This window comes from Fukomys damarensis, unplaced genomic scaffold, assembly GCF_012274545.1.
Source record: "Fukomys damarensis isolate Sample0158 unplaced genomic scaffold, DMR_v1.0_HiC HiC_scaffold_1, whole genome shotgun sequence".
Lineage (NCBI taxonomy): Eukaryota > Metazoa > Chordata > Mammalia > Rodentia > Bathyergidae > Fukomys > Fukomys damarensis.
In genome coordinates, this window is record NW_022900913.1 from 48,903,497 (window position 1) to 48,930,463 (window position 26,967).

General features: G+C 33.2%; 1 protein-coding gene and 1 long non-coding RNA gene across 4 annotated transcripts in view; one reads left to right on the forward strand and one right to left on the reverse strand.

Annotated features, from left to right (window-relative positions):
- Rnf180 (ring finger protein 180) overlaps nt 1-26,967 on the forward strand; it is a 167,637-nt gene that overhangs the window by 97,675 nt on the left and 42,995 nt on the right. For all 3 annotated transcript variants that reach the window (XM_010637229.3, XM_010637230.3, XM_019209463.2), the window contains one exon: nt 23,741-23,966. In XM_010637229.3, coding sequence (XP_010635531.1) covers nt 23,741-23,966 — 226 coding nt within the window. The remainder of the gene's footprint in view (nt 1-23,740; nt 23,967-26,967) is intronic.
- Nucleotides 1-26,967, reverse strand: part of LOC104871366 — a 64,104-nt gene that overhangs the window by 9,412 nt on the left and 27,725 nt on the right. Inside the window, exon 2 of the long non-coding RNA XR_782858.2 lies at nt 1,896-1,973. This is a non-coding gene — a long non-coding RNA (uncharacterized LOC104871366). The remainder of the gene's footprint in view (nt 1-1,895; nt 1,974-26,967) is intronic.

Genomic DNA, 26,967 nt, shown 5'->3' on the forward strand with positions numbered 1-26,967 from the left:
AATCCCCCACTACAATTGTATTAGTGCTTATTTGGTTTTTCATGTTACTTAATATTTGTTTTATATAGTTGGGGGCATTTATATTTGGTGCATATATGTTTATGATTGTCAGCTCTTCCTCTTGAATTGTTCCCTTTACAAGGATGTAGTGTCCTTCTTTGTCTCTCTTAATGAGTTTTGGTTTGAAATTTACTTTATCTGAATGCCTTCATTTTCTATAGTCAATAATATCGCCCTTTTAATGATGAGATCTCAAGATGTTTTGATTACTGAGAGCAGAAATGTATTCAGGATGCTAAAGTAAAAAACAACAAAAAGTCTGTGTAGGAGATGTTCTTGTACTCAACATACTAGACAAAAATTGTGTGCATGGGGGAAGTATTGCAGACCATAAAATGATTAGAATATATTATATTGATATAACAACTTTAGATCACCAAACATTTTTACATTCTTCTTGTGGTGCTATAACACTCCAGAGAAGATTTCAAGTAGAATAGGAAAAAGACATTATTAATAGAGAAGTGAAAGATATAAGGGGAGGGTGGAATGAGGTACAATTTTTAAAATTAAAAAAAAGGAAAAAGATCATTGTTTACATATAGGACAGATGAAGCTTAAGTAGATCAGTTGATTTGCTCAGTTTTTTTCTAACCTCAGTAATAGAGTCACACTTGATGTATGGTTTGGTGGGGAGATTAAGAGATGCATTTTTTTTTAAACCGGGGATTGAACTGGGGTCCTTGTGCTTGTGAGGCAGGCGCTGGATGCTGCTTTGATTTAACTAGTGTATGCTGGGAAGAACTCTGAAGTATTATTTAACTCAAGACCTAAAGCAATGAGAAGAGGCAACTATTTATAGAGACTAAGGATGAACATCTGAGGCCAAGGAAATAGCAAACACAGAGTTATTTTTAAAACGGAACATTTTAAAAGATAAAAGACAAGTACTATACTCTAAATAGGTAATAATAATAAGATAAACAAACCATAGTAAATTTAAAATTGTATTATACAGCATTTAAATATATTGTTCATCATAAGGGGAGAGTTCTTAATCTACCATAGTATATAAGAATCTAGAATCATAAATTTAACTTCCATATATTATAAATATTTAAAATTAAAATAAAAGTATAAAAGGAAACCTATCAAAATATTAACATTGTTTTATTTGGGAAGTGGAGACTTAGATGGTTTATTTGTAATCTGCTTATGATTACATTCTATATTTTCTGTACTTTATTTCTTAATTTAACTTCAAAGAAGATACTCAAACATTTTTCTACAGAAACAGCATTATCATAAATACTGAAATTCCTTTAAATGTTAGTGTATACTGAATGGCTGTATTCTGAAAAGTAATATATACAGGGGAGAAAATTTTAAATACATAAATAAAGTAAAATGTCATTAAAGAATCATCTAATGCATCCTATTTTTAAAAAATTTGATAGATATAATAATGTTCATTTTATAATACAAATATATTGTTTTGATTGTATGTTTATAGCTATGAATGCATAATGCATTGGCCTAAATACTTCAAAACCACTTATAGGAACACCAAAACTTCATGTATTTCATTGTAAGTAAAGTTTATAATAAAGGAAAAATATAACTTAAGTGGTGCATATTCATACAATAGAATATTATTCATCAAGAATGAACAGTATACATTTTTTGAAATAATGTAGGAAGAAAAATGTCATATATTTTCTATTTTTAAAAGTTTTTTTCTTTATAAGATCAGAAGATAAAAACCTCCTGATGATCCTTCTTAACAAATGTTTAGCATTTTCACAATTTTAAAAATTCCAAATTTTAAATGTTTATATTAATCATTTAGAAATAAAAATAAAATATATGATTGCTGTAGAAAATTTAAAATTTACCTTAAGATGTAGTTTCAAATGCAACTAGTAAGTAGTCATTTTCTCCAAAATTTCCAATATTTTATCTTCATCTGAAGCCTAGAATGAAAAAAAAATCCATTAAAAAAATTAAACAAAAAGCCGTTGGTAGATGGTTACAAGAAAGAAGCTGCCAACCTTAGGAGGTCATTCTATATAATTCCTACATGTGGTTGTGAGCACAGATTAACAGCCACCCCAACAGGCCAAAAGCATATAAAACACAACAACTTTTTTCTCTCCTTTTGTCTATTGTCTGTCTCTTATTTTGCACTTTATATATTGGGTTGCTAAGAAAAACCATATGTTGTTTAAACTTGTATGTCTGATTTAATTTACTTAATATTATGGTCTCTAGGTTCATTGTCCTACAAATGTCTCAGGTTTAACATGCCTTGTGGTAGAGTAGTATTCTACTGTGCATAAACACCATATTTTCTTTTTCTATTCATCTCTTCATGACATATGAGCTGCTTCCAAGATTTAGCTATTGTGAACTGTGCTGCTGTAAACATGAGTATGTATGTATCCCTGTAATATGATAACCTTAACTCTTCTGAAAAGATAATCTACAAAGGATAGCTGGATCAAATGGAATTTCTATTTTTAGTTGCATAGGGAATCTCCATTTTGATTAGCATAGTGTTTGTACCAGTTTACTCTCCTACCAACAATGAAGAAGATCCCCTTCAACCCCGACAGTTCCTTCCATTCTTTGGATTTTAATCTGTGAAATTCTTTTTTTTTTTTTTTTTTTTTTTAATCTCACTATGTATTTGAGATTGACCTGGAACTCACTATGTAGCCTAGGCTGGTCTTTAACTCACAGCAATCCTCCTGCCTTAGCCTCCTGGGTTCTGGGATTACAGGTGTGTGATACAATGCCTGGCTTGTGAATTTCTTTTTTAATTAAATGTGGTTTTATATACTGTATATTATTGGGTTTTGTTTCTAGATCTATTCTGCCAATTTATTTTGCCTTGAGAATTGAGACCGTTCACACTTAGAATTTTTGCTGAGAGGTATTGACTTATTCCTGTCATGATGATGTCCTTTTTTTTTTTTTTTTTTCCTTTTGCTTACCTGATCATCCCATCAGGCCTATTCATCTTTTTGACTTATTGGCATGGTTGGATTCATTATCTCTTTCTAGGATATCACTGACAATTTTGTGTACTGCTGGTATGCTGGTCATGAATTTCTTGAGATGCTTCTTGTCATGAAAATACCTTATTTCTCTGTCAATTTTGAAGGAATGTTTTTCAGTATACACAAGACAGGGTTGGAAGTTGTTATCTTTTAGGTCTTAAAAACACTTCATTTCAAGCACTCTTTCCCTTTAAGGTTTGTGATAAGTCTGCTGTAATTTTATGGGTTTACCTTTATATCTGCTTCATTGCTTTTCTCTAATAACTTTTAAAATTGACTTATGGTACTTTGAGCACAGTGTGGCCCAGGAGGTTCTGTTTTGCTTATGACTATTAATGGTTCTTTATGCCTCACTTAGCTGAATGTTTATTTCTTTCCCTATATTTGGGAAGTTCTCTGTCATTACTTCTGTTACAGGTTTTTTATGGCATTTTTGTTGTATTCTTATTCTTCTTTGTGTCATGTAGCAACTGTTGGAACCATTTTTAATGTTCTCTTGTTATTTTTAATGTTTCTTCATGTAGTTGGTCTTTGGAAGCATCATTGTCTTCTAGACCTGAAATTCTGTCCTCACATTGGTTTCTTCTGCTGCCCATACTTTCAGTATAATTTTTAATCTCCTGAAATTCTGATTAAAACCTTTTCATAGAGCCTTAATTCATTGCTAAATTAACCATTTATATTTTGTATTATTGTGTTTAGCTCATCTGTCTTTTTAGTAATGCCTTCTGAAAGCTCCTGGATCACTTTGGTTGTTACTTTTGTTATCTGTTCAGTTGTATTTTGTTATCCTGGTATCACTTTGATCTGTTTTCTAACAAGCTCTGTTACCTTTCAAGTAATGTGGGTGTGTGGCTTATGCTCCTCTACCCCTCAATGCCCCCTGGATTGGCTTCAGGAGAGTTGAGAGTATTTGGAGGCATTTTGTTGCCTTGTTACCTTATGTTTCTGTGTGTGTGTGTGTGTGTGTGTGTGTGCACATGTGTGTTTGTTTGTTGTTTTGTGTTGAAGGTGGTAGGTTGTGGATATAGACATCCCTTTAGTTGTTTTTCAGTTATTTCAGTACTTTTACCAACTATAGTGCTTTGTCTCAGCCCCAAGATCTGACTACTTTATTTAATTTAGGTGGGGAGGTTGCATAGTATTTGACCTAACACCAAATTCTCTGGGAACACATTGTAGTATTATTAATGTCACAAAGGTAATCTGAGTTTTGGTTTATAAGCAAATAGCAACAATTATGAGACCCTGTTCATATCAAGTAAATTAGCCACAGTAGCATCATCCAAGACATATTAGATATTAAAACACAATAAGAACCAATTTTGTACCACCTCTAACCCTAGAAAATAAATCCACAATTATGTGTAAACATTGAAAAACCCATGTATTGACTTAGAGGATAATCTGTGCTAAATATGACAGCTATATTTCTGCTGATGGTAGACAAGAATGCAACAGTAATTTTATAAAGTTTACTATCTAAAAGTTAATAAAGCTTTATGTTTATCCTATTAAAGATATGAGGGAGTGGAAATGGGGGAATGCAAGAGAAAAAAAATTGAAATACTAAACTATATAATATGATAAAAGAGAGAAGTGGCAGAAATGATCCTATGGGGGTGGGGTAGAAGATATTTATAGAATTAGATAAAAGTAAGAGAAAAAACTAAAAAGGAATGAAAGACAAAGGGAGAAAAAAACATATGATGAGTAAAAATAGGAGAAAAATTAAAGGAAGAAGAGGAAAACAAAAAAGAAATAATAAATAGAGATAAGAAGCATGGAGAAAAGACAAAAATTCTCCAAACCTCAATAAACTGGTAAAGAATAGAGGAGAAAAGAAGAAAAAAGAAAAACAAGTGCTTGCTTCACAAAACAAAATTAAAACACATACCAAAAATAATTTCTGTGATTTTTGAATGTGTGGTGAAATTTCTTCTGGGTTCTCTAATTTTGGTATAGTATCCAAGTCAAGATGTGTCCCTGATCATCCTGGTACATAAAGAAGGAAATCATCCTAGATCCATGTAGTATGCATGTACCACCAGGCAGTAGGATTAGGGTGAAGGAGCCAATGCCATGACATCCAGAGCAACTCAGGCTGAGCCTGGCCTCTATTATGTGGACAGAGGTTATGTCCTTTATCTCAAACCCCTCAGGGGGTCTCTCTCCATCCCACTTCTTAACCACAGTTGTCTCCTGTATGTCTCTCACCCAGTCACTGTGGGAATGTCACACTAGGATCCCTGAAGTGAAACAATCCCATGGCTACTCTGAATCATGGCTTCAGTCAACCCTTCCTCAGAATGGTCTCCAAGCAAGCACTTTCTCTAGGGTTATGGAAGATGCTTTTGGAGTCACTCACCAGCTGTTGCCTATCAAAGGACTTATGTGGTAGCAGAATCCCATGCTCTCCCCACCCACAGAGCACAGCACCTGCCAGTAGATTCTGCCACAGTGTTTTTATATTTGGTCACAAATACTAATGTGCTTATTATTCACTTTGGAAATCTAAAAATGACTATTTAATAGAATAAATATGAAAAATATATTTCATAATGATTATATCACAGGAAGGCAGGCTAAGTAGAAAAAATCATGAACTTTTTACATTCTAGTTTTTAAGACTACCTCGAAAGCTATAAAACTCAGTATGATTTTTAAGGTATCATTTTTAACAGAGAGAAAAATATGTGAAGTCTAACAAGTGTATAAAAGACACTTTGGAAAAGGAGATAAATTTAATAGGAATCAAAGAAGGGAAACAGGTCTTGTAATTTATATATAATAAGTGAACATATTCTTCCTAGTTTCAACTAAAAAAGTATGACCAGCATATGGGTAATATAATCCAAAATAGCCCTAAATCATTCTTAAAATCTTAGTAAGAGGATAGCAAATACCTCACATTCTTCCTGTTATTTCTCTTTCTGTACCCCTTGAAATCAGTAAAAATCATTTGTGGCCCTTTCCTCTCTATCCTAGGAAAAGCCCCCAGAAACCTCAACAAAATATTCTAATACTTCAGGTACTAATTATTCATTTAATAATATTAATTATTTCATGTTGGCTAATACTTATTTGCTATTTTTGACACAGTCACATCTTAATGAGACAAGTTTCATTTAAAAATTAGTATTATATTTAAATCATTTGTTTGATTTAAAATGTATAGTAGAGAAAGAAGAGATTTAAAACTATGGGAACTAAGATTGCTCCTCAAACTAGGAGCCATCATGTCATAATAGCATGAGTCAAAACACAATCTGACCTCTTTTAAGTACATATGTGTTACTGGAGTTGTAGGTCAAAAGCCCCAGCTCCAGAGGTCCCAAGAGACCAAGCTCACCACCCATCCTGTAATGTCAGTCAAGGAGACCACCAGTGGTGAAAGATAGGAAAAGAGCTTTTATCAGCATGGCCATCCTGGGAAGCACAGAAAGGTTCAAGATCTGCCTTTGAGGGACTAATAGAAAAGAGGAACAAGGGGAGGGGTTAGGGATTTGCATAGTTGACTGGTCCAGTTATGGAAGAACTGTCATGATTTGAGGGGACAATTCATTTTTCAACATGAAATGACAGCTCCTGGTTTTTGGAGCAGCCTCAGTTTCCATTTGCTAAGGGTGGGGGATATGACCATAATCATGGAGTGATTTGTGAGGCACTGCTTTTCCTGTAATTTGAGATGACTCTAGGTTTGGTAATGAATCCAGACTTCTAGGCATCACTCCAGGGGTTCTGGAACTAGACATTAGAAAGCAAGCTATTGGATGTCCTTATAAATCATGAAAATTACTTGACTTATTCACATATTTGCGTCCTTAGTCTTAAAGTGGAATGAGATAGGATAGGTAATTTTAAGGCTAATACACTCTGTAATGCGGACACTTCTTAAGTGATTAACATGCCTGCATACAGAGCTGAGCTGAGGTCTGCCCAAAGTTTTAAGGTAATAAAGGAGCATATAAAATACACCAGAGATGCCCAACTTTATCTGCTTTTTAGTTATTGGGCATGTGCAGGCCCAACTTCTAGTCCTCTGTTACAAAAAGATGAGGTTATTTTGATTATAATGATGATATTTAGGAAGAAAGATGAAGTTGGAAGCAAAGAAAAAACAACTTATAGAAAGCTTTGAATAATTAATGTAGTCAGCCTTCATTATGCATGAATCCCATGTTTGTAAATTTGACTGTTCACTAAAATTTATCTGACCACAGAATCAATACTGACAGTGCTTCCTTAGTTGTTTGTTGACATAGGCAGAACAGCAAAAAACTAGAATCACCTAATATGTATGTTCCTGTGGTCTATTTAGTGTCACATTTTTGCATTTAAATCTATCTTTAAACAGAAACACATTAAAGAAGTTTATATATTGATAGATTGATGACAGTGTTGTAACCAGAGGCTTTTAGGAACCTAATCCTGTACTTCTTCTTGGAACAGTAGTTCAGTATTTGCTAATTTGATATTCATAAGGTTATTATAACTATCACAAATAATATCAAATTGTTATAAATATATAAATCCTCTTCTATATAACTATATTTAACTATATCTATGTCCTCAAAGATTCTGTCCCCATCACTTCCTTTTATATACAAAGAAATTAACCTGAGTTTTCATGTCTATAAAGTGAGAATTACACATTCACCACAGTTTTTCTGATGATTTCTGGGTGAATATGTGTTGGATTTTGTAGAAGGATTGGGATAGTGTTTCCTGCCATCTCATTCCAAAATACTGTGCCCTTTCACCCAAGACTGCTTTCCTCTTTCACTTCCTGCTTTGCCCAGGTTAACACCATAAAAATGGATTTTTCTTTATTCCTTAAACTAATCCAGAATTACACATCTAGTTTAACTCAAATTTCACCCCTTGTCAACTTGACTCCCAAACCCATCTCCTTAAACCATATTTAATCTGCAAATAAACACAAGGTCATAATTCCACCTAACAAGGTAAAACTATCCTATATGCAACAAAAATGTATTAATGCCTTCCCCCAGTCTCAACAGTTCCAGAATTTCTGAAAAGCCGAAAGTTTCCTGTGATCCTCAAGACAAACTCTTAGCTGTAAATCCCTGAAAAGTTAACAACCCAGTTACATAATCCTAATATACAATGATGTAGGGTAAATATTTCCATTCCAAAAGGAAGAAATAGAAGTATACAAAAGGATAGGAAGAAAGCAGCATAAAACCCAGCAGAGCAAAGATTAAATCTTGTAGCGCTGTCCCTGGCATTCAGAGCACACAGTAAGAAGATAGGAGTTCCATAGGGTTTGGGTGGCCCTAACCTATGGCTTTGCCACTTGCAGCCCACATAACCTCCCTCTTGGTTGGTTGTACTTCTTGCATGCAGCTTCCCTCAGCAGATTTCTCATGTTCTGAACCTCTCTGACCCCCTGGAATCTCCAAGCCACCTTCAGCTTCATTCCCAGTTTTATACACCCACTTTTAAGAGGCACATTGCCAGGTTTTCCCAGGCCATCCTTTGAAATCTGCTTGGAAACCTCCATAACCTCACAACTTTTGCATTCTGCATGCCTGAAAAACCAGTTCCACATGAATTATGCCCAAGTCTGCTGTCTGTGGGAGAAGTATCCAGGACTCCTTGGACTATGGCTCTTTTGGCCTTTGATTTCCTGGATACCTGATCATGGTGAAATGAATCACAGGGAATTATTTCCTAAGGTGGCTTTTCTCTAGCTTGTGGCCACAATCTTGCCTATCAAAGGAAAAGTTTACACTTTTGTACCCTTCAGCCTGTGATGACCAAAGTCATGCCTCCATCACCCACACAGATAAACCCAAAAGTATGCTTTACTAATCCCCTATGTGGCTTTCAAGCCAACAAGTTGACTCTTAAGTCTACCCTTCATAAACTGAGTATTTCTGGATTTTTCAAAAACATGTACCACCAAATTACATTTTGATTTTTATTTCCAGTTACCCACTCCACTCTGCCACTGTGAGTTATGTTTTCTGTTTATGACAGAGAGTATGATGCTTTCTAAGAGGTGACTATAAATCTAGACTTGAAGTTCAGAACAGAAGTCAAATATAACAGTTAAGTGGCATCAGCAAACTAGTAGTAGATACTGGGACAATGGGAGTGGGTAAACTAAATAAATTAAAGGTGTCCAACAAAATATTTTGGAACATACTCATTAAAGGGACTTTGACAGAGAGATACACAACAGTCACCCTTATTCATAGTTTTGCTTTCTTTGGTTTTAATTACCCAGTCAACTGTGATATGAAAATATTAAATGGAAAATTCCATTAAAATTTTTTAAGTTTTAAATTATACTGAATAGTGTCATGAAACATAGTACTGTCTCACCCCATCCCACCTGGGACACAAATCATCATTTTGTCCAGTGTTTTCCACATGCATTCACTAACCAATCACGATTCGCCTACCAGCTGTCTAGTTATCAGACTGGTTGTCATATATTACAATGCCTATGTTCAGGTAACAAGAACTTTACTTAGTCATGATACCAAAGCAGAAGAATAGTGAAGCTGACAATTTTACTGTGGTATATTACTATAATTATTATATTTTATTATATTGTTAGTTTCTTGCTGTGCCTGCTGTATGAGTGAGTTTACTGTATGTATACATGTATAGCACGAAACATTATACAGTAAAACCTTGGTTTGCAAATATAATTCATTCCAGAAATATACTTATAATCCAAAGTATTTATATATCAAAGCAGATTTCCCCATAAGAAATAATGCAAACTCATATGATTCGTTCTACAACCCAAAATATTTGTATAAAAATGATTACAATGTTGTAATATAATACAAAATAATGAAGAAAATACAAAATATAAAGAAAAACAATTTAACTTGTACTTACCTTTGAAAACTTTCATGGCTGTTGTGAAGGAGACAAGAGGGAGGAGGGTTATTGAATAGGACAACATTCACTATCAGAATCACTATTTATTGTCTCAATGGAATTTTTTCTTTTTGTACAACTTTAACAAGGAACCTATCCAATGACAATTGCTTTTGACTCCTTTTGAGGATTTCACAGAAATGTGATACTGCATTGTCATTAAGCAGATTAATCACTTGCACTGCTGCAGCCTTATTCAGGTAGTGCTTTTCTGCAGAATTTTACACTGTATGCCACATTTTACACATCTTAATCTCATTTGAAGTGAGAGATTCTCTACCTTTTCTCCTCCTACTCAGCACATGAGAGATTAAAACCATTCACTCAGTTGTAATTATGTGATGTTCAGCATCGAGTACTTCACCATATTGCAAGACATCACTCATTTATCAAGTTAAAATTTCTTAGAAATGTTTGCTTATCTTAGGGAACACTTACTGAACAAGTTACCTGAAATCCAAGACTTTACATTTGAGGGTTCAATGCTGCAGTTTCAGGCATCTACTGAAGGTCTTAGAATATAGCCCTTACAGATAAGTGTGTGGATTACTATATACTAAAATGTCAGTAACAATAAACAAAATGTGCTTACGCATTAAATGGAATATTTTTCAGCCATGGAAAGAACAGAGATGACAGGTGACTCACACCTATAATCACAGCACTTTAGAGGGCTGAGTCAAGAGGATAGCAAGGTGGAGTCCAGCTGATTTAGTAAGATTCCCTCTCAAAATAAAAAATAAATTAATTAATGAAAAAGGTCTGGGAATAAAGTTCAAAGGCATGGCTCTGGCTTCAATCCACAGTACTTGAAAAAGGAATAAAGTAGTAATATTTAAAATAAGAGGGCTGAATATTAAAACTATATTAAAGAAGCCACAAACATAAAGACCATTTATTATATGATTTCATTGATATGCAATGTTCAGAATAAGCAAACCTATTAAGAAAGTAGATTAGTAGTTGCCATGAGTGGAGGAAGAAGAAAATGAGGAGTGAATATTAGTAATGGAGTTTTTTTTAGAAGCAAGGAAAAGGTTGTGAAACTAGATAGAGGCAGTGGTTGTACAACCTTCTGATTTTGTAAACTCCACTGAATGTTATGCTTTAAAGTGATTACTTGTATTTCAAAAACAAGAATGAAAGAAGGAACACATTGACATATTCAGAGAAAAAGATGAAGTGGACATAAGAGGTCACCACACAAAGCAAAAGTGAAACTATGAAAAATGTCTCTCATTTTTCCTATAGGCTGCTAAGCATTTTGTAGTCTTTAAGGATGTATGGACTAGTACTTTTTAATAACATGGTTGAGTGTTAACTGTAAAATTTAAAAGAATAACATGAATTCTTATCCTTTTTTCCTCAATGGAATGAAAACTTTCTGAATTGCCAGTGTGTTAGAAGATTTCTATATGTATTATACTAAGATGCTATTCCTTCTATTAATTTCAGACAGGCTAGGGATCATTGTAGTTTATGGAATTATTATGTAATTGATTTAAATATTTTTGTAAAAATATGCACATTATTGCTGCCCCATTGCTTATTTTATAAGGCACTAATAATTCATGCAATACATGTATAATTTGATTGGTAATTACTATCATATCCCCTGTTTTGAAAATAAGAGGAAGATATTTTCAAATAATGACAATCAATATAAAATATTGCAAAAAGTTATTTCTAATGCCATGAATGACTGGTAGACAGTATGGTATAAAATGAAAGTCACACTTTTCCATTAAAAGCATATATTACTCTAAACAAGGCCAAAACCAATATATTCTTTCAATTTTACTGGAGAAAGTTTTCTACTATTATTGTTTTTAGTAATAAGCAAACCAATGCAATTTACAGAAATTTTATCAATCCATGATTGTGCTTTTGTAGTTGTTCACTGAGAATGTCATTTTCATTTCTTTCTAGGTAAGTACTGTTTTCTCTTTTTTTTTTCAGCTTTAATTCAGTTTATTGGTACATTTTAGGGATACAGTACAGTTACATAAGTTTTCTACTATTATTGTTTTTAGTAATAAGCAAACCAATGCAATTTACAGAAATTTTATCAATCCATGATTGTGCTTTTGTAGTTGTTCACTGAGAATGTCATTTTCATTTCTTTCTAGGTAAGTACTGTTTTCTCTTTTTTTTTTCAGCTTTAATTCAGTTTATTGGTACATTTTAGGGATACAGTACAGTTACATTCATTGTTGGGATCTTGTATATAATTTATCTTCAATATGTATCCATTTTCCTATGAATGAATCTATTTTCACGTTCTTTATGGCTGAGTAATATTCCATTTTATAGAAAAACAACATCTTCTTTATCCAGTTTCCAACGGATGGGCAAATGGGCTGTTTCCAAGATTTAGCTATTACAAACTGTGCCTCTATAAACATGGGTGTGCATACTTCTCTGTGATATGATTGTTTTAGTACTGTTTTCTTAGTTTTTATTAAACAACCATTTTCATTTTTCATGTAAAATGATTATTTTAATATTCATATCTACTAGGAAAGCAAGTAGTCTGTGTAGTTTTGCATTCCCCCTGCTCTAAATGAGAATATTTAAATTTTAATGGAATTTTAAAGAAAAATGACAGCATATACTTTTAGCATTTTCAGTTTTATTCATATGCGATATCCCAGCAGGTTACTGATTCATTAGCTCAAGACAGGCCCTGAGGTGATTAATCAAGCTGCATAAAGAATAAAGAGTCTGAATAAAATTTTATATCTGCTATCCTTGATACTGTGAGGATTATCTTAACCCATAAATATCCAGAGCAGTTGTTGGTGACTGGGGAAGATAGCTCGCTTATAGGATTAAATATTGAGAAACTTCTCAAGCTTTTGGGTTACATGGCCCCAGAATTCATTTGAAGCCCCAGTAATTCTATTTTTTCTTTACTGAAAGTTGCAGAAATTTGGTCTATTACTTTTGTAGCTATTAGCTACTAACACGCACTCGACCTTAGGATGACATTTTACTTTGTTCTTTAACCCTAAACCAAATAATAAGGCCAGGACAAGTAGATACTTCTGACAAATATTCCTGAACTAACTCTAAACTAAAGCTATATTTCTATCTTGGAAAGTGATTAATGTAAAAAAAAAAATCCAGATCATAATTGCCATTTTATCAGAAATGACTTATTAATGAAATGTTTTTATTACTAGAATATTTATATTAAGCAATCCTATATTGGTCACCAATTTTCAATTAGAATGTCAAAAATGAAATTAAAAATATACAGAAGGTGATTTAATCTTTCCAAGATGCTTCAGAAGCCACCTCAGGGTCTTACAGTAGTGCTTTTTATTTTAAATGGAGTTATTTATTATCTAAAAGAACTAAAAAATGGATTAATCTCCAAATTGATACTGTGATATAGGTGTGGATTTTTTAAGTAAATGCTACATAGTCTCTTTTTACTGTTCTTCCCTCTAAAAACAGTGTGCTAATATCTTTGTATTCTTTCTTTGAGCTTTTCTTTCTTCAGATCCCATTTAAGTGAGAATTTATCATAAATTATACCCTACATTGTTTTCCCTGTGAATTATCTTAATTAGTATTATAGTTGATATTATTAATATTTCCAATACATTAAATGCGTATTACATACTTTGTTATAATCATCAATTCATGCACAGGGCCCAAATTACCTTTGTTTTCTATGAGTTCTCACACGTTTTGGTCTCACAGCCCCTTTCAAAGCTTTCCTAACACTTGTGAAACTCTTAGAGAAATTTTATATATGTAAATTATAAATATTTATGAAACTAGAAATTTAAACTAAAATTGAAGTATTTATTTTTTTTCTCATTGAGTTTATTGGTACATTTTAGATATATAGTACAGGTACGTTCATCATTGGGATCTTGTACCTTTACATGACAGGTCTCGGTTCTCAGTTTTTTTCCCATCCCCCTGCCCTCGCTTTACCCCTTCCTCCATTCCCTATTTACAAAAACTTTATTTCCATTTTTTCATTTTCTTATATATTTTTCTTTTCCCTTATTTCCTTTCCCCTACTCTTCCCACTTCGCCTACACCTTTAGCCCTTTTCTTCCTATTTCATATTGTCAATTATATACCATTAGGATCTTATTTACAATTGTAGTTTTTCATACCAAACTATTCTGTATTTATACATGTGACTTATTTATTTCACTTAAGAGCATATCCTCAATATGCATCCATTTTCCTATGAATGACTTTAATTTTTCATTCTTTATGGCTGAGTAATATTCCATTTTGTAGAAAAACTGCATCTTCTTTATCCAGTCTCCAACTGATGGGCAAATGGGCTGTTTCCAAATTTTAGCTATTACAAACTGTGCCACTATAAGCATGTGTATGCATATATCACTGTGGTATGATTCTTTTAATTCTTTTGGAAAAATACCCAGCTGAGGGATGGCTGGGTCAAATGGAACCTCTAATCCTTGTTCTTTGAGGCATCTACATACAGTGGTTGCACCAGTCTGCACTCTCACCAACAATGGAGAAGTAAGTGTTCCTTTCTCCTCACAACTCTGCCAACATTTGTTATTGGTTGATTTCTTGATAGCAGCCATTCTTTGTGGGGTGAGGTGGAATCTCAGTGTTGTTTTCATCTGCATCTCTCAAATGACCAGTGATGTGGAACATATTTTCATATATTTACTTGATGGTTTTACTTGTTTGTCTGTAAAATGTCTGTTCATTTCAGATGCCCATTTTTGGTTTGGGTCTTTGTATTTGAAGGGCTGATTTTTCCAGGTCTTTGTATATTCTAGATGGTAGTCCTTTGTCTGAGGAGAAGCTGGTAAGAGTTTTTTTCCCACATTGTAGGTTGTCTCTTAGTTCTGTTGATGGTTTCTTTTGCAGTGCAGAAGCATTTTTTTTTTTTTTTTGGTTTTTTGAGACAGCATCTCAATCTGTAGTTGAGATGGACCTGCAACTCACTATGTAGCCCAGGCTGATCTCCAACTCACAGCGATCCTCCTGCCTCAGCCTCCTGAGTGCTGGGATCATAGGTGTGCACTACCATGCCTGGCCTAGAAACTTTTAAATAAGATGAGATCCCAGTTGTTGATTCTTTGTGCTAGGTACTGGGCTACTGAGGATTTGTTTATAAAGTCTTTTCCTATGCCAATGTCTTCAAGAGTTCTGCCTAATTTATCTTCCAGCAAATTTAGTGATGGTTTTTTAATATTTAGATCTTTAATCCACTTGGACAAAAAATGAGGTATCTAGATATGTCTAATGAAAGAAGCAAAAGACCTCTACACTGAAAACTGCAACACTCTGAAAACAGAGATCAAAGAGGATATAAGAAAATGGAAAGATATCCCCTGCTCCTGGGTAGGAAGAATCAACATAGTGAAAATGGCCATACTACCAACACTGCCATACAGATTCAATGCAATGCCAATTGAAATTCCAACATTTTATTTCACAGAACTAGAAAAAATAATCCAAAAATTCATTTGGAACCAGAAGAGGCCTGGAATAGCAAAAGCCATCCTATGCAACAGAGACATGGCAATGGGTATAACAATTCCCAATTTGAAACTATACTACAAAGCCACTGTGATAAAAACAGCATGGTACTGGCAAAGAAACAGACCTGAGAATCAGTGTAATAAATTGGAAGATACAGAAACAACTGATGTACTCAGCTACCTCATCTTTGACAAAGGCACCAGCCATCATCAGTGGAGGGAAGATAGCCTCTTTAATAAATTATGTTGGAAAAACTGGATTTCTACCTGCCAAAGATTAAAACTAGACCCTTATCTTTCAAAATTGAAGTATTTAATTCATATAAAGATAATCAACCATTGCATATAGCATATCATTTTATGAAAAATAACTATTTAAGAAAAATGACACACGTTTTGCAAATCTCTGTAACATTTAGCTTAAGAGAAGTCACGTGTATTCTCCAATATGCTTCTGTATTTAATTTGTTGCCACGTGTTACATTGTTTAAAGTATTTGCAGAAAATCCAGTCAGATATTATCAGAAATGGGAATAGTATAAGAGCTTTTCAAATTAATTTTAGGTGTCTTTAATATTACAGAAAAAAATTTAACAAATGCTAGATTCTTAAAGTCTAGTTTTAATGTAGAATCTAATATCTAATATTAACTTTAAATATTTTATTATAAAAGTCCATTGATCTGTCTTTGTACTTTGAGTGCTTCATTTGCTCTGCATGATTTTTGTAGCATCATGTACTGGATAGTGAAAAATACTACTTTGCTGAGGTATGCAGCTCTTCTAAATAAATGTTCAAGCACTTTATTATGTAATATCAAAAAATGTTAATATCACTAGCAATCTCTTCAGAAAAGTAAGTACTGGGAAGCTGAAAGCAAATACAAATTTTCTAAAATTCCGACTTTTGCCTGAAAGCTCCAATTTTATCATTTTGATTGGCAACAATACTGTATGTTGTTTCTCTTGAAGTGACAGATTTACTTTGTTCTTTTCTGTGAAAATGTCTGCCAAATAACTGAGTCTGAATAATGTCTGACAATTATTCTTTTAAGTAAAATAGTGTTCCATGAAAAAACCAGCTAGTACAGCTCACAATTCAATAACAAATATTCTTTTGCATAGAAGAACCATTCTGCTTTGGTATGTAGCAGAAATGCTTTTCTGTGCATCCATTTCTGTCACATAAAATATTTTAAAATATGTATTCAAGAAGGAGAGCTTAATATTGCATGTTCATCAAGCATGTTCCTAATGGAAACTGAGGTTTTATTTTCCTGCAAAAAATAACTGACTTTTTCTCCCTGAAAGTACATGGTGGTTAAGAATACAATAAATCATTTGTTAGGCCCACTCCTTTTATTCTTGCTAAGGCACTAACAGTTTAACTCAGTATTAGTTTTGTACCATCAGAACAATTATCAATACAGTGAAATGGAAAAACAATATCTTTGTATTATAATGAGAATAATTTTGTCCTTCTAGTTTCCCTTAAATGGTCTTGTTCCCAGGCTTCTGTGGATCACACTTGGAGAATCATTTTCCTAAAGGATCCCTTTTATTCTTTGAGAATTTCTCTCCCACAAGTATCCTGTCTCTTTATTTTGTGCTAAAGGACAATGATTTAATAAACTCACACAAAGATACTATAATGAAGTGCCCCTTCCTGGTAGAGTTTCTGTATAAAATTTTTTTAAAAGGCCTAATTGGAAAGGTCAGTGTTCATTCCATGTTATAGTCATGCATTTCTATATAATTGGTTGAGAACATACTCTGTGTAAGACACTTTGATATTTAGAATTGAGGGTAGTGGCTTTTTTTGCAAACTTATCCTTGCATTCCTCAAATTGCAATAGGTGACAAAGCCATATTTCAGGTTACCTTTATACTTAAATCTTAGATTAGAAATAAAATTATGTAAGTCTGACACCTTTAATTCATGATTGCAGATAAGGAATCTCAAAAATCTGCAACATTTATTTATTGTAGTAAAGAAAAATAATTTGAATAGTTTTCCTTTATTTCTATGATACATTTCTGTATTACAATAAAATATTGTATATTAATTTTGAACTGAAATACATATAATATATATATATATACATACACACATACATATATTAATTAGGTACAAATTTTAACTCTTCTGCAGACAACTCTTAGTGAAAGTAAAATATGATATTGATTACATTTTAGCTGATATTAAAGAAAGTAGAATTCAGAATAAATATACCACACTGCAGAAAATGTCCGTGGCTAAAATTCAGGAATTATAGAAGGTAAAAAGCAATTGGATTTGCATTAATTTAGAAAATGAAGCAAACTAATTTCTTTTTTAAATGCCCAAGAAAAAAATTAATGAAAAATTGACAGCAGTTCTCATTAGAGACCTGGAATAATTAATTTCAAGGTCAAAATTAATCAGGAGGAACCTCAAATGTATATTGCTAAGTGAAAGGAACTAATCTAAAAAGCTACATGTTGTATGTTCCAGTTGTGTAGTATTCTGGAAAAGAAAAAGTACACACAGATAGTAAAATGATCAATTGGGGAAAAGAATAACAGGGATAAATAAGTGGAATTCAGCAGACTAAGTACCATGAAACTTCTCTGAAAGATACTTTAATGGTACACATAATCTTGTTGACACATCAAAACCTATAGACTTATACAGACATTACAAAGAGTGAGCCCTAATAAACACTGTTAACTTTAGTTACTGATAATGTATCACTATTTGCTTATTGATTGTAATAAAATGTATCATACTAATACAAGGTAACAGGTAAAATTCAGGGATTGGGATAAGAGTGTGGAAGTACTTGTACTGTCCAGATAATTTTTCTTTAAACTTAAAACTGTCCTTAAAATATAGTCTATAGCTATAAAAAAAAAGTAACTAAGAAGTTTAGTTCTTTGGTTTCATGCTTATAAAACAGACAAGAGAAAGCCTAATAACCACATTTGAGGACAATAAAAATTGTTCCTTAAAAAATAAAAGATTCCATGCCACCTACTCAGTGAATAAGCCTAGCTGGTAAAATAATTACTATACAAGACATCATTGGGAAAATTGATGAAATTTGATGTACTATGGATAACAGTACTTTATTAGCACTTAATATCCTAATTTTGACCATTATTCTGTGTGCATGGAATGTCACAGAATGTTTATCTAGATAGAAACATCCAAAAGATCCACAGAAATTCTTAAAAACAATACTAAAGTTAAACCTATGACATTTTAAGAATTTGTCCCATAATCAGTATCTATATTCAGGGTCTACTGAGAGTGGTAACATCAGTTTTGGAACAGCTTAATTATACATACGTATTATGTATATATATGTAGATAAATATATATGCTACATTCCCTATGACTGTAATAATATTAATATTCTGTTGGGAAAGAAAGAAAGAAATAGGCAAAAATAACAGTGACAAAATATACGAAAGATACAAGTAGGAGTGACAGAACATGGAGAACTGATTTGCATAGAATGGACAATGACATCCTCTTTGGGAACTTGTTTTGTAAGCTAAGATTTTAAGAATGAAGTAAAGCTATCTATATATACAAAAGGCGATGTTGATGAATTTCCATTGTGTTACTTAAATTTAGTTACTTAAAAAAACATTCTATTTACTCATAGAATTTTGGGTTAGCATTAAGACCAGGCTCAGCTGTAATGATTTGTATCTTCTCCATATATCTTATCTTGTCTCAGTTGTTCATTTACAGCTGATACCCACTAGCTTCATTCACTTGTTTGATGATTGGCTTGTTGTCAGCATCACAATGATGATAAGTGGACTGTGTGTTACTTACTCAGCATGGCAGCCTACCCTTGTTCATATTGTTCACTCAGGGTTTTTGATAACCACAGGGCAAGGCCATGCCCAGTGTGTGAACATTTTTAACTCTCTACTTTTGTCTTGCTAAAAGATCATTGATCAAAGCAAGACACATGACAGAGCCTAAATTCTGAAGGTAGCAAATAATCTCCTCGTCATGATGAATGAATTAATGTGCACATATTAAAATAAAAGTTGTATCCATTTTGTATTTACTTCATGGAGTAAGGCATTTCTTTTGTTTTTTGATGTGAATTACACCAAGTAAAAACTTTTTAGGAAAAGAAAAGTGTCATATCTCGAGAAAATGAAAGGAAGCGGTGTATTTGTTGAGATGAAAGACGACCAATAAATAGTGAGTAGCTCAATACGGGAGATGAAGTAAGTCAGACCTACATCATGATGTAGATCATGGTAAGGAATCTGACCTTATTTAAGTATAAAAAAGAATCCAATAAACAGATGCAAAGAAGCCCTGTTCTAATCAGAAAATGCTGCTGAGAGAATGAGGAAGATACATTAGGAAATTAGCCTGGATTTGGTCTGCCAGAGGTTGTTAGTGACATATATAAGAGCAGTGTAGGCAGAGTAGCAAGAAAAAAAATCAAGTTAGAGTGGGCTGAAGAAGGGACAGGAAGCAAAGAAGCAAAATTTTTGCTGTGAAAGGGCATGGAAAAACATAGGCTGAACTGAATTTTTTTATGTCTGCATATTTTGGTGTGAAAGATACTAGAATATACATGTTATCCTAATAGGAATAGTATAGTTGAGAAAAGAAGTAAATTAGTAATATTAGGAAAAATGTATTGAATAGAAGTAAACTTTTACCAAGGTATCTTTATAAGTTTTTTTAATAAATAGGGAAATAAACTAAACTTATGTATTTTCAAACTTTGTATTATATAGATTACTCTTCCTAAATTTAGCTGTAGGCTCAATATAAATCCAATGAAAATTTCAATTTTAAAAATAAAAGTGACAAGTAACACTAAATTTTATGTAGTCCTCGGGTATAGTGGCACATGTCTGTAATCCCAGCAATTGGAGGCTGAGGCAGGAGGATCAACATGAGTTCAAGGCCAGCTTGGGCTATATAGTAAGTTCAGGGCCAGCCTGAACTACAAAGGGAGATCCTGCCTGAAAACCACTAAATTTTATGTAGTCATGGGAAAGGGCAGGAATAGCCAAGAACACTTGAAAGTCAGAGTAAAATGAAAGGACTTCCTCTACTCAGGCTCACTACAAAGCTCAAGAGATTATGATTATGGCATATGAAAGACAATGAACTAATACAGTGGGATAAAATCCCCAAAGTAGATTCATGCATATGTGACTTCATAATGACAATGTGGCAATTGAGAGCAGTGCAGGAAAAGGAAGCCTTACTGTATATAGACTTGGCCAATCAGTAACTACTCAAAAAAAATTGGGACTGAAAGTTATAGTTAAGTACTAAAGCACTTGCCTAGCATGCATGCAGCCCTGAGTTTAATTTCCAACACCACAAAAAAAGGAAAACATGAAATTTATAAGATACACTGTGCATTAAAATTAATTTCTAGTATATTGTAGGATGATGAAATGTTTGGAAATGTAAAATAATGCTATCTTTAAAACCCCAGGAAAGGATGAGTTCTTAAATAAAAACAGAACAAGCAATGACTATGAAGGAAAAGTATAATCCAATAGACTACTTTAAAATTAAGAACTTTATGAAGTGGGATGAAATCTCAGTATTGTTTTAATTTGCATCTCTTGAATCACTAGTGATGTTGAACATTTTTCATATATTTATTTGTTGTTTGCATCTGAGAAGTGTCTGTTCAATTCAGGTGTACTTTTTTGGATTGGGCCTCTAAATTTGGGGGAGTCTGATTTGTTTTGAGTTCTTTATATCGTCTAGATATTAGTCCTTTGAGGAACATCTGGCAAAAATGTTTTCCCACCTTGTGAGTTGTCTTTTCATTCTGTTGGTGGTTTATTTTGCCATGCAAATGTTTTTCAGTATGATGAGATCCCAGTTGTTGATTCTTTGTTATATTTCCTGCTGCATTGAGGTTTTGTTCATAAAGTCTTTGCCTGCACCTATGTTTTCAAGTGCTTTATCTTTCAGCAGATTGTTCTTTTAATATTTAGATATTTGATCTATTTCAGTTTTAGTTTAGTGTATGGTGAGAGTTAGGGGTCTAGTTTTATCTTCAGCATGTGAAAAGCTAGTTTTTCCAGCCCCATCTATTAAAGAGACCATCTTTCTTTCAGTGAAGGTGTTTGGCCCCTTTGTCAAAGATAAGGTAGCTGAATGTGCTTGGAGTTGTTTCTGAATCTTTTGTTCCAAAATGATTATTTCCAGAAATTGTCCAATAACAAATCCTGGTGGGGCTATAGACAAAAAGGAGCCCTTCTTCTCTGTTGGTAGGAATGTAAATTAGTACAACCACTATTGAAATCAGTATAGTGACTCCTCAAAAACTAAAATTTGAAATCAGTATAGTGATTCCTCAAAAACTAAAACTAGAGGTTCCATTTGACCTTATTATTCTCCTCCTTTGTATCTTCCCAACCACAGTGATATATACACACCCATGTTTGTAGCAGCACAATTTATGATAGCTAAATCTTGGAAACAGCCTAGATGCCCATCAGTGAATTAATGGATAAAGAAATTCTGGTTTTTATCGACAGTGGAAAACTACTCTTCCATAAAGAAGGATACACTTGAGACATTTTTAGGTAAATGAATGCACCTTGAGATATGTTTAAATATCAGATTGTTTCTCTTGTGTGAGAAACTGAAAGCATAAATAATGACCAAAATGAATAATAGATATTGGGCAACACACAAAAAAATTTAAAAGGAAGGAGAACAAGGGAGGGGGAGAAAGAAAATGAAAGAAAAAATGGAAACAAAGCTTTTGTAAAGGGAAAGGGGAGGGGTTAAAGGGTAGAGAGGCAAATAGAGAAAAAGAATTAAGATATGTACAAATACAAATTCCCTATGATGAATATGATATGTATGACAAATATGTACTAATAAAAATAAATTTTAAAAATGTAGAACTCTATTTCATCAAAGGACATGAGAACAAGAGTGAAAAAAAGAGAAAATATCTAATCAGTAACATCTAAATAGTAACAACAAATAACTAAATTAAGTAAAAGTTCCTATAAGTGCATAAGTAAAATACAATCCATTTAAAAATAAATTGGCTCTAGACATAATATAAAGTATGACTGAAATATTCAGAGAATATTTACTTTTTGAAAAAAATTTACAGTATAAAGCACATTGCCATTAATCTCTTCTAAATATATCCTCCAACATACCTTGCTCCATTGTTCTTGCCACTTTCTAAAGCAGTTCTGGAAAGCAGTGTCTTCAGGAGATGTGATAAAAAATACAGTGAATGCTAAGTGCCACCCAATGAAAGGTAGGGTGGGAGGACATTGCAGTGTTCCTCATCCACCTTATTCACCAGATCTGGTACCATAATTCTGGTTCTTCTCCAAAGCCAAAATGTTCTTGAAAGGTTAAATGTTTTGAATTCGGTCAAGATATCAAAGTGGCTATAACAGTGCATTGAAAGACAGCCACAGAAAAACCCAAAATTCAGACTGCTTCATAAGGTGGGAAGAATAAAGGGATCATTATGTTTGAAGTGAGAGGGAATATTTTGAGGGAGATTAATGGCAATGTGTCTTTTACTGTAATAAATTATTTTGTGAATTTAAACATTCTTCAACCACCCCTCACCTATCCTTCATAAAAGAGAAACTACCAACAGGTAGCAGAAAGAGGATGACTGAGGGAAAAGCAAAGCCATCTCAAATAAATCAAATAAATTTCTGCTCCCAGACCTTGTGTGACTAATCTCTGGGCTACCTCTTAACCATTTTTGGGGAAAAGGAAGGAGCTCATATTTCCTAGCTATATTGCTAATCTCATAATTATCTTCACATTTCTTTGCCCTGTTTACCCCTGATATTCCCTTGGCTTTGGCCAGATCTTGACTTTGAGGTACAGGAAGGGGCAAAGGAGGAAATGTCCCGTGCACAGTTAAGATGAAGTAGGATATCCTTCTACCTTCACTTCTTAATTATGGGCAGGTAAACATATTATAATTGTGCAGCCTTGTGACAATCTGCTTGTTTGCCTTGAGGTTGGAATAAATGAAGAGTATGTAATCCTGGGAAAAATATATAGAACATTTAATTAGTGCTGCTTAAATAGATAATAGAATACTTAATGTGGATAAGTATATTTTAGCATTTAACACTATGTAAAAATACTACAGAATAATGAAACTTCTGGATATATAATTCTCAAATATATTCATTTTTACAAAGGGTAAAATCATTCTCGGGGAAACCAATATTACACTAATAAAAACCTTTTTTTTTTTTGCAGAATTTGAATAATGAGATGAATACAGATGATGACAATGAATATGCAGAAGAAAAAGATAGCTACATATGTGCAGTATGTCTGGATGTTTATTTCAACCCTTACATGTGTTACCCTTGCCACCATATCTTCTGTGAACCCTGCTTACGGACCCTGGCCAAAGACAATCCTGCAAGTACTCCCTGCCCACTGTGTCGGACAATTATTTCTAGAGTCTTTTTCCAGACAGGTAACTTCTTTTTCATTAATGTGATTATCTGATTTTTCTGAATATATCTTTGTTCTAGATCTTTATAAATTATTATGAAAGTTATTAAAAATCATATGAAGTATAATTTGTTATGCTCCAGTTTATAAGGCAGTGATAACCCAACTCATAAAATTGTTTTAGAGGGGAAAAAATGAGAACCAAGACCTGTCATGTAAAGGTACAAGATCCCAATAATGAATGTAACTGTACTGTATATCTAAAATGTACCAATAAACTCAATGAGGAAAAAAAATTGTGTTAGATGCAAAAATGAGAGGAAACCCTTATCTCTAATTCCCTATTTTACATTCAGATCCTCTTTGAAACATCCTAAATAGTTTTCTTCAGTTTTTGTATGGACGTCCTCATTGTCAAGGAAATTTCATATGAAGCCAAACTGTTGATTATTTCTCATCAGTCTTTGACTACTACTCATTTTGTCCCCTTTTTATTTACTCTGGAGTACCAGAGAATAGATCTGTAAATATCTGAGGATAATTATTAAGCTTTTCACCCAAACTCCAAATTGTCTCAATCTTTCTAATGTCATTGAAGTCTTTCTTTTCTTCTTTTTTGTACTCGGGATTAAACTCAAGACCTTGCACTTGCCAGGAAGGCACAGTGCCACTGAGCTAAATCCCAGCCCTGAAATCTTTCTTCTTTAACAAGACAAAGGTAATATTGGAGCAAAGGTTTGTTATATAATTTTCTAGTGAAGTTAGACTTATAACAGATATTTTAAAAATATTTATCATAATATAAAGAATAAGGAATATAAAATAGAGAAATAATATAGTAGAATTATAGCATCCACTACTGTGTGCTAAATATTAGGGGGAAACTTTTCTGGTTCCACATTCTTACCTAAGACACAGGGAAGCCAACTGGAGACCAAAGTATGCATTTTTTTAATAGTAAAACTGAAAAGAATAAATGGCACTGTTTTGTTGTTGAAAAAAAATCCAAGGACCCACCTTCATAGGAGTATCAGATTAAGTAAAGGGTAAGCTCTAGGTATCCCTACCTAACCATCTGCATAAAGGCTTGCAAACCTGCCTTAAAAACTCAGGAATTAAACAGCAAAAGAAAGTAAAGGGATTTTGTGTGATCTGCCTAGTATATGAAAACTTGTGCACAAAATCATTGGACTGAACTTCAGCAGCTGCAAAGACAAAATAATATTCCAAACCCAGTGACTCTACTCAGTACAGGAATGTGGTCAGGACAACAGGCACCAGTCTTACCAGGTTGTTAGCATTTACCCCTCTCATGTGGAGAAACATGAAATGTGTGGAGAGAGGAAATGAAACACTTCTGTGAAAGTTCTCTTCTTCATTAGTATATGTTTGCAATGCATAATAAATACATTCACTGTGGGGAATTGGTACATATCCATCTTGGATATGTTGCTTGGAAGCAACTAGTGGTATGCAAACATATATCTGTCTTCTAGAAATATCATTTAACATGGAGAGGGTTTATATTTCTTTCCATTCAGTTTAGTAATGATTAAAGTCTTTCGTGGTTTATCACAACAATAATTTTGTTTCCCTTTATTTTTAAAAATAGTACGTTTAAAATGACATACTGGTAATATTTATAGTTCTTTCAAGGGAGAATGTATTTCATTGTATATTGTCATTTAGAGGCTGATACAATAATGAGAACATCCTAATTATTTTTACATTACTTCAAAAGGATTTGAGAATCTTATGCATTGTTGCAGAATATTCACACCAGGGAAACTATTTGGTATTTACACGTGTGTCTTATTTATTTCACTTAGGAGTATATCTTCAATATGTATCCATTTTCCTATGAATGAATCTATTCTCTCGCTCTTTATGGCTGAGTAATATTCCATTTTATAGAAAAACCACAACTTCTTTATCCAGTTTCCAACGGATGGGCAAATAGGCTGTTTCCAAGATTTAGCTATTACAAACTGTGCCGCTATAAACATGGGTGCACATACTTCTCTGTGATATGATTCTTTTAGTTCTCTTGGAAAGATACCCAGCAGAGGGATGGCTGGGTCAAATAAGATTACTGACATTTAGAAATTTGAAGAAAGGAGCTAAAGGTGTAGGGAAGGTGTGATGCGTAGGGGAAGAACAAAAAGGGAAAAGAAAAAAATGTGAGAGAATGAAAAGATGAAAATAAAGTGTTTGTAGATGGGGAGGAGAGGAGGGGGTGAAGGGAGGGCAGAGGTAAGGGGAAAAAATGAGAATCAAGACTTGCCATGTAGAGGTACATGATCCCAACAATGAATGTAACTGTACTGTATCCCTAAAATGTACCAATAAACTCAATAAAATTAAAAAAAATTAAAAAAAAAGGATTTGAGATTATTTACAAAATACATTAAATGAAATAGAAAGAATTATGGAATGGAAAATAAAGACAAGATAAGGTTAGGTGGCTAGATACACGAACCATATTGCCCTATATATAACTACAATTAGATAAAATTTGTGTTCAAGAATACCTAAGCCAATATAAAAGTAACTATACAATTAAATGATTTACATGATCCATTAAAAAAAATATACCAGTTCCTCAAGATAAGGAAGATTTTCTGGCACCTCTTAAAAGGAATGTTTTATGGGATTTCTCCCCTAAGGCATATTGAGAGAAGGAATATACAGTACAGTGTTCTCCAAAGCATTCTCAAAGCCATACAATATCAGGTTTCCTGACACTGTTTCTTCTATGTTTTCCATCTTATTGGAGTACAGGTCTTCAAAGTAGGTATTGATGATCCTATAGATTTCTGCTGAATCTGTTGTGAGTTCACCCTGTTCTTTCTTAATTACATGGATTAGAGCCTCTCCTTTCCTTTTTGTGAAAAGTTTGGCTAATGATTTTTCAGAGTTTTATGTTTTTTTGTTTGTGTTTTTGTTTGTTTTTTTGCTTGCAGAGACATTAAGCTGTGGTTTTGATTTCTTTCTTTTTGAAACAGGGTCTCCTATGTAGCCAG